At 37.4% G+C, this 13,999-nt stretch overlaps 1 protein-coding gene across 1 annotated transcript; it reads right to left on the minus strand.

Annotated features, from left to right (window-relative positions):
- Positions 1-402: 402 nt before the first annotated feature.
- Positions 403-13,221, minus strand: LOC308683818 (keratin, type I cytoskeletal 18). Its single transcript, XM_081354602.1, has 9 exons — positions 13,052-13,221; positions 11,210-11,607; positions 9,907-9,989; positions 9,668-9,824; positions 8,176-8,340; positions 6,638-6,763; positions 4,662-4,879; positions 2,278-2,309; positions 403-898 (listed from the first exon to the last, which is right to left on the minus strand). The coding sequence occupies exons 2-9, from the start codon at positions 11,600-11,602 to the stop codon at positions 783-785; spliced, it is 1,290 nt and encodes a 429-aa protein (XP_081210728.1). The 5' UTR covers positions 11,603-11,607; positions 13,052-13,221; the 3' UTR covers positions 403-782.
- Between the last annotated feature and the right edge of the window lie 778 nt (positions 13,222-13,999).

The following is a 13,999-nucleotide window of genomic DNA, read 5'->3' on the forward strand; positions in this document are numbered from 1 at the left end:
GAGCAGGAGAAACATGAGAACCTTACCCTAATTTGACAGAATTGAAACAAATGAAGAATAAATGAATTCAAAATGGTAAAAAGGAGACCGAAAAATTAGTCCTTGTTATAGAAGCTGATAAAAACCAGTCCATCTAAAGATAACTTCTCAGAACTTGTTGAAAAGTTTAAATCATTGCCAATGATATGGTAACTTTACATATTATGTAAATTAATATTAAGAGTGTTTCTGCAAATAACTGTATCCTGAAAATGGATGCAAATAAATATGAAACATTTCATTTTGAAATATTATTATCTGGTGTTTATATATGTGAATAAAGACTATAAGTCATGGGTTCAATTCCCACTGTATACTTTGGATACAAGTCTTGTGGAAGTCATAAATGGCACAACAAACGCAGTTTGCATGTAATAGTTTTATTATGGATAAAGAGTGAAAGAAATGACAGATAAGCAAACTCTTAAGGTGATAACTTCCTCCTCACTCTACTCTATTTAGAAATAAATATCACATGCAGAAAGAATAAAGTGTTTTGGTCTGATAAGTTCCTAAAAGCAATAACAGGAGCACTTGTTTCATCCTCAGTTTCAGCTCTTATTCTGATGGCTTTCCTAGTAATTTCAGCTCTTTTGTTGCTTGAGAGAGGAAAGACGATCTCTTTGAAAGACTGGGAATGAAACAAAACTCAGGGGCCCCGTGGGGCCCAAAGGTAATGTGGCTCCTAAATGGACAATAGAGGCTTTTATACGGAGAATCACACAGACGGTCTTGTTCTTGTTTTACTTCTTTGTCTCTTCAATCTGTTCAACTTCACTGGATTCGTCCACCACTTTACCATTGATCATGGTTTGCGTTACCACCTTCACTATCTTACGGGTACGAACGTCAGGCTCCTCTGTGGATAGAAAGACAGAGACGGAGAGAGATGTTAGCGATATGTCAGATTCCTTTCGCTCTGTGTTGCTGTGGACGGCTCTGTTATGAGAGGCTGCTCTGTTTGGCAGTCTTTAATGTGTCATTAGTTTTCAGTCACAGCCGCTGTGGAGCCCAGGTGAGAGGACAAACTCACTCCCAGAACATTCCAGAGCCACGCTCGGATATCTGATGAATGTTTACCCAACAGTTCAAGATAGCTTAAAGTATACTTAAGCATCAGGCTCGCTTTCACACTGCTGCTGAACTGCTGTCTTTCTGCTAAAAGGGGGCCATTTGTATGGAAGCTTGTTTTCGCTACTGAAAAAAAATAAAAAAAGGTAATTGCAACTTTTTAATCTAGCAATTCTGACTTTATAACACGCAATTGCAAGAAAAAAAGTCCGAATTACGAGAAAAAAAGTCTGAATTACGAGAAAAAAAGTCAGAATTGCAAAATAAAAGTCAGAATTATGAGGAAAAAAATCACTATTGCGAGAAAAAAGTCAGAATTGCAAAATAAAAGTCAGAATTACGAGAAAAAAAATCACTATTGCGAGAAAAAAGTCAGAATTACGAGGAAAAAAGTCAGAATTGCGAGAAAAAAGTCAGAATTGCAAAATAAAAGTCAGAATTACAAGGAAAAATACACTACTGTTCTAAAGTTTTGGGGTTATTAAGATTTATGTTTTAAAGAAATTATTACTTTTACTCTGCAAGTCCACATTAAATTGATCAAAATGTATTTCTTTTTCAAATAAATGCTGTTCTTTTGAACTTTCTATTCATCAAAGAATCCTGGAAAAATTCATCACATTTTCCACAAAAATGTTAAGAGGCACACCTGTTTTCGACTTTGAAAATAATAAGAATTAAATAATTATTAAAATGGATTTTTTTAATCATTTTTAATTGTAATATTTCACAATATTAGTGTTTTTACTGTATTTTTGATCAAATAAATGAAGCATTGGTGAACATGAGAGACTTCTTTCAAAACGATAAAAAAAATCTTACTGACCCCAAACTTTTAAAAGGTAGTGTATGTGTATGTGTAAATAAAAGCTCACATTTTTCTTTATCCCCCCCCCCCCCCTCATAAAAAAAACCTTCATAATAATACCATCATCCAAAGGTCTCCCCTTTTTATCCCTTATCTTATGTTTTGTGATGTTTGTCAGTAGAAAAAAATCTTAATATGTCAACACTATTGCGAGTGTGATATTGCTTATAACAATTTTATTATGCCAATATTTGTTAGAGCTATGCAAATTTTCTCAAATGTTTGTTGAATGCAAGATTAGTTTGTGCATATTTGTTGTAGTGTTTGCTGAATGTAGCGTGTGACAGTGCAGGACTCACTCTTGGGGGGTGGAGGAGGAATCTCTTTAGCCCTGTGTAATAAAACAAGAAACATGAATTAAGTATCAAAACAATAATTAAGCTGCAAAAATCCCAGAAAAAAATATCAGTGTCACAAAACATACCAGCATACAGCTGACATTACAGTGAGTGAATAATGACAATTTTCTAAAGTCAAAGTAAACTTGTTCATTTTGCGATTATTTTTAGCGCATTTAAATTTTTAACACAATTAACACAACATCCGTTTTTCCCTGGCATCCTTTGGCTGCGTTGCATTATATAGTCACGCTCTTATTCATTCAAGTGCCATTAAACCATTAAAGCGCGATAAGACGCAAAAGAGAACTTAAATCTCTGGCGGCGCACCTGCTTCACTCACCCGAAACAGTTCTTTTTCGCATATGAACCATAGACTGTAAAAAAAATATGGACAATCGAAACGGATAATCGAAAATGGGCAAAGAGGAGGATTAGCTGAGGTGACGGCTAGTAGTGACAGCAGAACAATCCACCTGTCACTCAAGTGGCCACGCCCTTAATTATGCAGAACTTTAAGGCTTAAAGGAACACTCCGACTTTTTGGGACTTTAGCTTATTCACAGTATCCCCCAGAGTTAGATAAGTCCATACATACCTTTTTAATTTCTGTGCGTTCTGTAAGTGTTATTTGACGCACCCACCGCTAGCCTAGCTTAGCACAAAGACTGGATGTAAATGGATAAGGAAGCATACTAATCCCAATAAGTGACAAAATAATGCAAACATTTTCCTATTTACATGTTGTGATCTGTATAGTCACAGCGTGTACAAATAACAAGGCTATATGAGACAGAGACCATTTTTAATCGTATAAATACTGGGAACTATATTCTCACTAGGCGTAGGAGCACAGCTACTTGGAGACACGAGACGCCCTGTGGTGAGGAGCAGAGAGTTCGCTCAGAGTTGGAGTAATAGAGTCAGCAATTACTAGATAGTAAATTTATAGTTTACAATCATGGGTGTTCGCTGTATCTTGTCTTACAGCTTCCAAAGTTTGTAACTCCTCGTCTGTGTATTCTGGCTCAAAACTATATGGTTCTGGATAAGTAGCTGTGCTCCTACGCCTAGTGAGAATATAGTTCCCAGTATTTATACGATTAAAAATGGTCTCTGTCTCATATAGTCTTGTTATTTGTACACGCTGTGACTATACAGATCACAACATGTAAATAGGAAAATGTTTGCATTATTTTGTCACTTATTGGGATTAGTATGCTACCATTATCCATTTACATCCAGTCTTTGTGCTAAGCTAGGCTAGCGGTGGGTGCGTCAAATAACACTTACAGAACGCACAGAAATGAAAAAGGTATGTATGGACTTATCTAACTCTGGGGGATACTGTGAATAAGCTAAAGTCCCAAAAAGTCGGAGTGTTCCTTTAATATAATTTTAACGGATTAATTAAAAGTTTCACAGTTTTCATGAAGGGCAAAATTAGCTATATAGACCAAAACCACTTTTTATACCAGGCTGTAAACTTTTTTTTTTCTGCTGTAAAGTTGGGCATATTAACATGGGGGGTCTATGGGATTGACTCTCTTTTGGAGCCTGTCTCTAGTGGCCAGTCGATGAATTGCAGTTTAAGTCACTACCGTGTTGGATTCAAGAGAGAGACTGGAAGGTATTGCTTGGTTTGAACAGACAAAAACAATGTCAAAATGTCAGTTTTTGGTCAGTATCCTTGCCCTCATCTTTTGGAAAGCCTTAATTTAGTTTCAAAAGTCTTAATTGAGCATGAAGAGTTGTGAGGGAATATGATGCGTGTCAGATCTGGGTCATGTGCGTCAGCTCTTAAAGTGACAGCAGCCTAATAAACCTGTCTGTGTCGTTAATGTTAATCAAAGAACAAAAGACAAGGAGAAAATCACTCGCCGCTCTTGGCTAAATAACTTTTGTAGCTTTAATAAGGATAATTTTTAATTTATAGTTTATGCATATACAATGTATAGTTTATGTGAAGTTTGTTTTACGTTCTCTTAAATCAAAAGTTTATTTATTTAAAGTAAAAGTATATTTTTTAAAGTCTATTAAATGTAAAAAATTATGGCTTGCAGCTTTAATGTTGAATAGCTAAAATTGATGAAAAAATGCATGTAATAGAGACATCAGTAGCTCTATTGATATCAGTGATACTGGCCTTCATTCACAGTAGGCTACTTTGGGAAAAGATGCCATTAAACTGTTGTTTCTACATTAATTGGGAAATTTAATGTGAAGTTATTACGATATAAAAAAATTATATTTATACGCAATTAATCGTAATAAATAACAGAAAATGTGTGATTAATGATTTTTTTTTAATCGATTGACAAGCTAACAGAACGCGCTGCGCTCACGTTTCCTCCCCCTCCAGCAGCCTCCTGTAGGTGGCGATCTCCATCTCCAGGTTCTGCTTGATGCGCAGGAGCTGCTCGTAGTCCGTCTTGTTGCGCTGCATGTCCAGGCGCAGCTGCGACAGGTTTTCCTCCAGCTGGGCCAGGGTCGCCTGCAGTCGCTCCATCTCTATGGAGTACTTCTGCCCCGTCTCACCCAGGTTACCCTCCAGAGCCGACACCTGTCAGGGGAATTCGTTAGTTGAAGCCTAACAAGAGTTGGTTAGCACACACATTAACACATGGAGCAGGGGTGGTCAAGTGGGAGATTCAAGTTTAAAGTGGAATCTCTTTTCCCAAACATTTTCTGTCCTCCCTTTATATCTTGCAATTACTTTATATCCAATAATTCTGAAGAAAAATTGTGATTAAAAAAAGTCAGAATTGTGAGATAAAAAGATAACAATTATTTATTCTGTGGCGGAAACAAGCTTCCATTCAACAGTTCTGCTCTGGAATTATAGGTAATATTTCCGTTGGAAAATTTAGCAAAAGCAGACAATATTGTGTCTAAAATATAACACAATATTAACTTCTTATTTAAACTGTTGTAGGCTATAATATCAGTATGACATTTGCTATTCGGGACAAAAACAGCACTCGTATGATGTCGCACTCATTACTCGTGTGATATTTCTTAACTAAATATCATATCATATATAAATAGATGAAACTCATACGGGGCATTTTTGCCCTTATATGGCTGTTGTTTTAATGTGTTAATATAATATATATATATATATATATATATATATATATATATATATATATATATATATATATGAAGAATTCAGATGCAAAAGCCTCTAAGTGCCATCTGAAATTTTCTTCTAGAATGGTCATTTTTATCAAGCTCGTATATTTAAGTTCAGTAATTTCACTTAAATGGCAATGAAAATTACCTATTAATTGTCATTTAGGTTAAATTACTGACCTTAAATATACGAGCTTGATAAAAATGATCATTCTAGAAGAAAATTTCAGATGGCACTTAGAGGCTTTTGCATCTGAACTCTTCATATATATGTATATATATATATATTAATGCTTGGATTCAAAAGGAATCGTTGCATGATATAAAATCGTTGCATGATATAAACTGTTACATCCTAAAATACATGTAAATGTGGGTGTGTGTTTGGTGAATAATTACCATGGAAATTAAGCTATTCCATCAGTAAATAAATACATCGATACTATTTATTTTACATGTAATCATGTTTAAACTGCCAACCACCTGTTAGTGATAAGGTGAACTGTCTAGACAATGAGGCTTCTTTAACTACTGCTCACATGCTGATGAGGAGGAAACCGTTTATACATTTGTCACTTACAGGCCACTATTCTGCTTTCATTGTCCTTTTGTGTACCACAGGGGAAAGAAAGTCATCCAGGTTTGGACAGAATTGAGGGCAGATGACAGAATTAGGGCATTAAAAGGTACAATGGCTGAATGCACCTACTTTCACCCTTAAAATATAACAGTACCAGCAGAGAAACTACAAAACAACCCCCATGTGAACTCACATCTTGGCTTATTTACACAAGCGTGACCTGTTGATAGCTATTACATCTGAGATGCTGGGAGTGATCCTGGACTGGCAAGAGACTCAAAGGTCATGAAAACAAGCAATCCTGTTTCTGATTGAACGTTCTGATGGAAGAGTTCTTCTTTGGAGATCTACTTTTAGTAGGATTTCGACATAATCCAACAACAAACTGTGTCTGTGCTTCTTGCATCGCGCATTTGACTCGTGAAAGCAAGTAATGGCATGTGATGGAGCATTTATGGCCTGGGTCATTCAAATAGCCTCGACATAAAGGGCAGGGTTTCACTTTCCAGTGGTAAGCTGTAACTGTATCTGCATTGGCCACGGCTCTAGAGGTTCACTCAGGGAACAGAAATGGTACTTAAAAGGTTCCTCATGCCTGGTTCTGACCTGTTTGTGAAGGCTCTCCAGTTCCACTTCCAGTGTCTGCAGAAAGCGCTGCCTCTCGGTAAGTTCACTCTGAGACCCTCTCAGCGCTTCATTACTCTCACGCACCTGCATATGCACCATCTCCAGCTATACACACACATATACAGGGAAATGGGTTACAAAAGTGTTCTGCATACAAGACCACCATGCAACAGTCCAAAGTGATATATCCTGCTGGAGGTTTGTTGCACTGCAGCACCAATTCAGTTATAATACCATGGTACCATTTACCATAAAGATGATTACCATATTCATTTTCAAATGTTATGACATACATTCAAATAACACCATGGTTCCATATCCAAAAGTATTTTTGAAGTACTTAATATAAATATCTTGGTTAAACATAACAAAAATGCCAAGCTACCATGTCATAAAAACATGGATATACCACTGTATTTTTAAACTACTGTACGAAAATTTCATGGTTTCAATTACCAACAATACCATGGTATTACCATGGTTCTGTGTCCAAAGGTATTTTTTAAGTACCTTGGAGTACCATGTAAATACCTTGGATTCATACACAAAAAAATATATCATGGTACCGTTTTTATGTCCAAAAAACATGTTAATACCACAGTATTTTTGAAGTACCTTGAAATAACAATACAGTAGGTTATGTACTGTACCATAGTTCACATGTATGTGAAAATTCCATATAAAAACAAACAAACATGGTAATAACATAAATACTATGGTTACACGTACCAAAAATACCATGGTATATTACAATAGTTTCATGTCCAAAAGTATTTTGGAAGTACCTTGAAGTACCATATAAATACCATGCTATAAAAAAACATGATATTAAAGTGTCTCCATATTTAAAAAACATGGTAATATCACAGTATTTTACCTTAAAATAACTCGTAGATACCATAGCCAACATGTATTACAAAAAAACAACATTATTTTGGTTCCATATTAAAAAACATGGTAATAACAGTATTTTTTAAACACCATACGTAAATACTATGGTTACATATACCAAAAATACCATGGTATTGCAATAGTTTAATGTCCAAAAGTATTTTGGAAGTACCTTGAAGTACTATATAAATACCATGATTTAGCTTACAAAAAAACATGATATTAAAGTGGCCCCATATTCGAAAAACATGGTAATAATACCACGGTATTTTCGAAGTACCTTGCCTTCAACTCTGACGACGATGTGAATCGAAAACATTTTGTCTTTACATTTGGCCTCTAAATTAAGGTTTTTTTTTTTTTGTATAAGTACCTTACCTTCAATTTCCAAAAATTTCATCATATTATCATGGTAATGTCATGGTACTTTAAAATACTTTGGAGTAACATGTAAATACCATGCTTTAGTGTACAAAAATACCATATACCATTAAAGCTGTTCAAAAGCACATGGTTGTACCAAGGTGTTTTTGTAAGTGAAATGTCATCTGTGTCAATCGGAAACTCTAAATGGGGGCTGGCAGACAAGGTACTGTTTATGACCCTGTTCCCATGGGAGCACCAACCTTTTTACGGTACCAGTTCTCAGCTTCCTCCTTGTTCTTCTGGACAATGCCTTCATACTGAAACCTGAGGTCGGAGAGAACCGTCCCCAGCTCTGGCCCACGGGCCGCATCCACCTCCACACTGACTTCCTCTTGAGCAACCCGGGCCCTCAGGCTGTCCAATTCCTGCAGAGACAGTGGGAAAACTAATGAGAGAATCATAGAGACAAGGATGTGGCACGAGTCACGACTAAACAAATTGTGTGATAATATTCTGTAGAACTAATAACAACTGTTAGTCTTGGACTAATGAGACATTTAAGTTTGCGTCTGTTAAATGTACATGAATTTTGTGTTTGAACATTGGGTTGTGGTTTGTGTGGTGATTTGAGACTGCAGAGTGAATTTTGGGAATTTGATACCACGTGGTGGCACACGGTGGGTGGAAGTTACTTCATTATTAAGTTCTTCTCAATGAATATTTAACAGAGTTTATCTTATGTTACTCACAAAGGGAGCATGCAATGTGCCTCTCACAAAAACAGACAAACACTCCAGATATATTTTGAATATTCTACAACCGTGACACCACACCCTTCTGTCCAAATATACCCTGAGTGTACAGTATGCGTGAGAAAGCATGAGAATGGTACTGTACTTCCTGAATATTATTTATTTTCTATGTCAATGCGCCAGCAACAATTGCAAGTACAACAAACACAATACCCCTAGTTGCAATTCACAACAAAACATAATGGCCATTATCACGGACTGTTATTTAGTACTTTCACGTCAACTATTGTCATTTCAGAGCTGCAGTTTGAAGAGAATCTTGCTGAGCAAGTTAGTTAAACTAGACATGTTTATAGCTAGCTCCCTGAATCTGGTTTAATGGCACAGATCTTTAAAGGTAACTCTATTTCCCTCTTAAGTACTGGGACTTGCTACTTTCAAAGTAACACAAGAATTCAAGTATTAGTATTTGTACTGCTTCTTTGCACTTGGAATTTGTTGGCCAATCATTTGCATCTTTGTGTATTTGTGTAAAGCAAGTTTCAGCATTTGACTTCATGCCAGGAGGTTAGCTACGAGGGACATCTTAGATTTCATTTGACAAAAGAACGACATGGATTGGGTTACAAGTGATTCCTTGTCCTTGTCTATCAAAGCCATCAGAGGTCACCGCTTGACACTCTTCAAGGGTTTGAGACAAGCCTGTCACAGAGGTAACCATCCATTCTGTTAATGTAATGCCCCTTTTCTGCATACATTCATGGAATGGATGGTTACCTCTGTGACTAGGGTTACAAACTTGTTAGACTGGGGTAGCATGTTAGTGTACATTAAGAGTAGGACGTGAGCCAGTCCATTGAACTTTGGACTGGCTCACGTCCTACTCTTAATGTACACTAACATGCTACCCCTAGTCTAACAAGTTTGTAGATTGAGGGAATTCTGCACTGTGGAGAGGCAGTTGCTTCTCTATAAGGTGCAGGATTCGTCACGTCCTTACCTCCTCATGGTTCTTCTTCAGGAAGTAGAGTTCCTCTTTCAGGCTGTCCAGATCTCCACGGAGCGAGGCGATGATCTGGTCATGGTCTGACTTGGCTTTCTTCAGGGCCACACAGTCCCGCTCCACCGACTGACACATCGCGCTCTCCGTCTCCCATCTGCAAGCACACATCCAGTACATGCCTCCTAAAGTTCCTCAACAGATGTTTAGAAGAGGTTTCGAGAGGTGCGGGCACTCACTTGATTCTGAAATCATCTGCAGCCAGCTTGGCATTATCGATCTCAAGCATGATCCGAGCGTTCTCCAGGGTCTTCTTCCTTAACTGTAAGGTACAGCATGAGAAGATGAATGCCTTCATCTCAAACACATTATTGAAAGCACAAATCAAATTATTATAGTGAGAGTGTAATTAATTATTACGCATGGCACAATTACAACTAGGGGTATCCAATCCTGCTCCTGCAAGTCAACTTCATGTAGGGTTTGGGTGCTCCTCAATATTCAAATGGATGCTTCCGTGTTTCCTTGGTCTAGCCTGTGACCCGGAAACCAATCAAAGTTAGTCTACTTGAAGGACATCTTAATTCTCTAATTGCACCGCAAGGAGGCGAGGAGCGAGGAGTGAGGAAGCTTCCAGAGTAACTATGAGCGAGGATGCACAGGTGTATATGTGGAAGTCTTTCTTATCAAAAAACCTGATGCATGTACGATTTCTCCTCCCCTTTCACATCTGTCCCAATAATTTTAATTGATGTTTTACCTTTGCAGTTTATATAAACCTACATCTTACATATTTCAACAGGGCATCTTGCTTTATTACGGTATTATTTATTATGAATTTCTAAACCATACATTAACAAAAGAAAGTGCAGATCCAGAAAGTGACGCTTGAGTGATCAAGAATATTCCAATATACAAATAGGCTTTCCTTCAATTAATCCGTCCTCATTTCCTTTCCTTGCATCCCAAGGGGAGTGGAGTTAGGATGTGAGGAAAGGAAGTGAGGATAAGAAATGAGAAGCACCCCTCGTCTCCACCTCTAATTAAACACAGCCGAACCAGCTAATCAAGGTCTTAATGATCACTCAAAACTTTCGGGCATGAGTGTTGGAGCAGGTAGAATCAAAATCCTGGGAGAAGGTTCCCGTCCAGGAGCAGGATTGGACAGTCCTGTCATAGATGCCACACATGGAGGAACTCAGGATTATGTTGCTTTTCTAAAGGGACACAGTGGTGAGGGGAACTTAATTCACCAGTTCATGGTGCTGTTTGTTTACCACTGAGGAACCGGCCGAGTGTTTCAACCATTAGACGACCCCTTTTACAAAGCTATTTATTCAGATTTAAGTATTAGGTACTTTCCGGCTTTGTTAAAAGGTAACTGTTTAGTCTGACGGTAGGTAATCATTTAACTATGTCTGTCTGTTATGGCCAATGATCAGAAACTTTGCAGAGCAGACTTTCAGGGCATGTGTATACCTACACAGTATGAGTCATGCATGTTTTTATGTTCAAAAGGCCTTAAGGGCATTGTCCACATACCTCCTGTTCTAGGGCATGGGCTTGGGCCATCATGGAATCAATATCGTGGCCTTTCGGCACACGGTCCAGCATCAGTTGTTTGATCCTCAGCTCCAGGTCAGCGTTGGACTTCTCCAGAGTGCGAACCTTGTCTAGGTAGTTGGCCAGTCGGCTGTTGAGGCTTTGCATGGCCTCTTTCTCATTGGTGCTGTTACCATGAAGGCCGTTGTGGGACAGGTTGCTCAGACCGTTCAGATCTGACATGCTCAATGAGGACGAGCGAGACAGGGGCTTGGAGGCAGCGAACGAGACGGAGGCTTTGGACCGGGCTCGTCCGCTGTCCCTCAGAGACATGCTGGAGAAAGAGGGCTGCCGGCCCAGAGAGAAACTCCGTACTGAGAAACTGGACGCCATGACCTCTGAAAGGAGAAGTATTACAGTATGTCACACCCGAATGCTCAGTGTTTTTGATGAATGTCTATCACCAAAAAGTTAAATAATATCCTTGTAAAATAAAACCATATAAGAAATGGATTGCACAATATTGTTTAATTTAAAGATAAACTTACACTATATCAGGTATACAACCATAAATGTAATGTGTGCTTTTAGAATAAAAATAAGCCTAAAACCTCCACCATAGCCAGAAACCTTTTGCTGAAAAAAACTAGTAACAACATTATGCAAAGAAAATCATATTTGGTGTACAAGAACATCACACATCTCCACCTAACCTCAAGACTTCCAGCTTAAAAATGCTCTTCATACAAATGATCTTTTCAAACCAAGAATTTTCCATTGCCCCCCCACGCTGGATTTTACATCTAGAAGTAAACGTCCAAACTCAGTAAAAAATGACTTCTCAACTCTGGGCTGCTTAAGAGAGTTGGTTCACACCTTCCTAATCCATTTATCTCCTGCCATAAAGTGATAACCGTCTGACAGCTTGCTTCTGTAAAAGAGCTCAGGGCTGAGTTTTTCATGCTGATTTGGGACCAGAATCCCAACTCAGTAATGTCAGGGGTGAATATAACAAAGAAATGTCCGGTTATATTTAAAAAATAATAATAATTGTATATATAAAATATAAGACAATTTTGAATTGTGACATTATTAGCATGGCCATTATCCACATTTGAAGTCCCAGTAATGATTGATATATATATATATATATATATATATATATATATATATATATATATATATATATATATATATATATATATATATGAAATATATCTCAGATCAGTAGCAGAAACTGAACCAATGCTGAGGAAACAAGTCTTACCCAGTCCAACTATAGCAATAGACATCAGTTGTTTTAAAATACTTCTGTTGAAATGATTGTACAAACAGTTCACTGTTTATGTTTTCTACTTCGTGAGATATTAAGGGCATCAAGCAATGCACAAAACTTCACTGAACGATAAAGATCACGTGACATGTAAATGGACACTCTACTGTTATTTTATGTTGGCACATCAAACAATGAACCTTCTCCAAATGTGAGGTTTGTATAACACATAGATATCAATTAAAAAGGAAACTCAAACCATGCACCCAAGAATTTGGAATTACATAGTCACTTATAATTTCTTCAATTTAAATTTATATAGTGAATATTAATATACGTAATGTGAATCACAACATATACAGTAGTCAACATTTTAAGTGGATCAAAACCTTTCATCAAAGTTATACATGAATTTTGAACAATACCGTTCAACTTTGCTGAACTTTTTTGATCCACTTCAAATGCTGACTACCGTATAATTTCAAAGTCCAAATATATAATATTAAAATTAAAAGTTGATTTATATGTGGTTATTTTTTACAAGAGAACAAGTTTAAGAAGATTCATACCTGTTGAAGGGCTCCTGTGGTGAGGGATGTGTACAGCGTTAAGCTGTGGTCAGATCCTAACGGTGTCCTCATATAGAGCTCAGGACGGGGGGGGCGGGGCTTACAGCACCTGAACACCTGTGGGCGGAGTCAACCTGACTCTCTCTCTCTAACTGCAGTTCTTCACATCGCTGTTACTCAAGACACCAGAGATCATGGCTTTAAATATTCAACAGGTTTCTGATGTAACGTGAACAAAGAGAATGAAAAAACAAAGGCTGCTCTATGTGCCTGCACGACAAGATCTATGAGCCAGAACAATGTCTACTAGCCTATACTATATTATACTATGCTTATCTCTCTGAACTAGATCTGAAGGATAGCTTATCTTTTCAGTATAGTTTACTTATCAAACTGTGCTCTACTGAACAAAAATGATGGTGGCCTGGCCTAATTTACAGAGGCTACGTTCACACAGAGACTGAATTTGGCTGTCCTGTATTTATGCGCTTAATTAAAATATTATTATTTTTTTAAAATTCTGTCATCATTTATTCACCCTCTTGATGTTTCAAAGCTGAATGACTTTATACCTTCTGCGGAAAGATATTTTGAAGAAAGTTGGTAATCAAACCATTTTGGTTTCCATTGACTTCCACTGCTTGGGCAAAAAAAAAAAAAAAACTCACAATGTCTTCTTGAGTTTGTACATTATTACAAACCTGCAAGTTTTGAACAGGAATCGTGGTTAAAAATCAAGCTTTGAACAGCTATATCATATTCCAAAACAAAGCTAATTTCCAGCAGGGAAGAACAACTCGCCTTTTCTTAAAGTTTGCAATAAATATAGGCTATATGATACGCACAGTCCGATTAAGTCAAGCTGCTCTGGTTAACACCTTTTAAATGTGCACAACACCAGTGTAATCCTTCTCTCAAGCTGTGTCCTGGGAACAGGAGCTGAGTAGC

Source organism: Scardinius erythrophthalmus (assembly GCF_964197995.2).
Source record: "Scardinius erythrophthalmus genome assembly, chromosome: 23".
NCBI lineage: Eukaryota > Metazoa > Chordata > Actinopteri > Cypriniformes > Leuciscidae > Scardinius > Scardinius erythrophthalmus.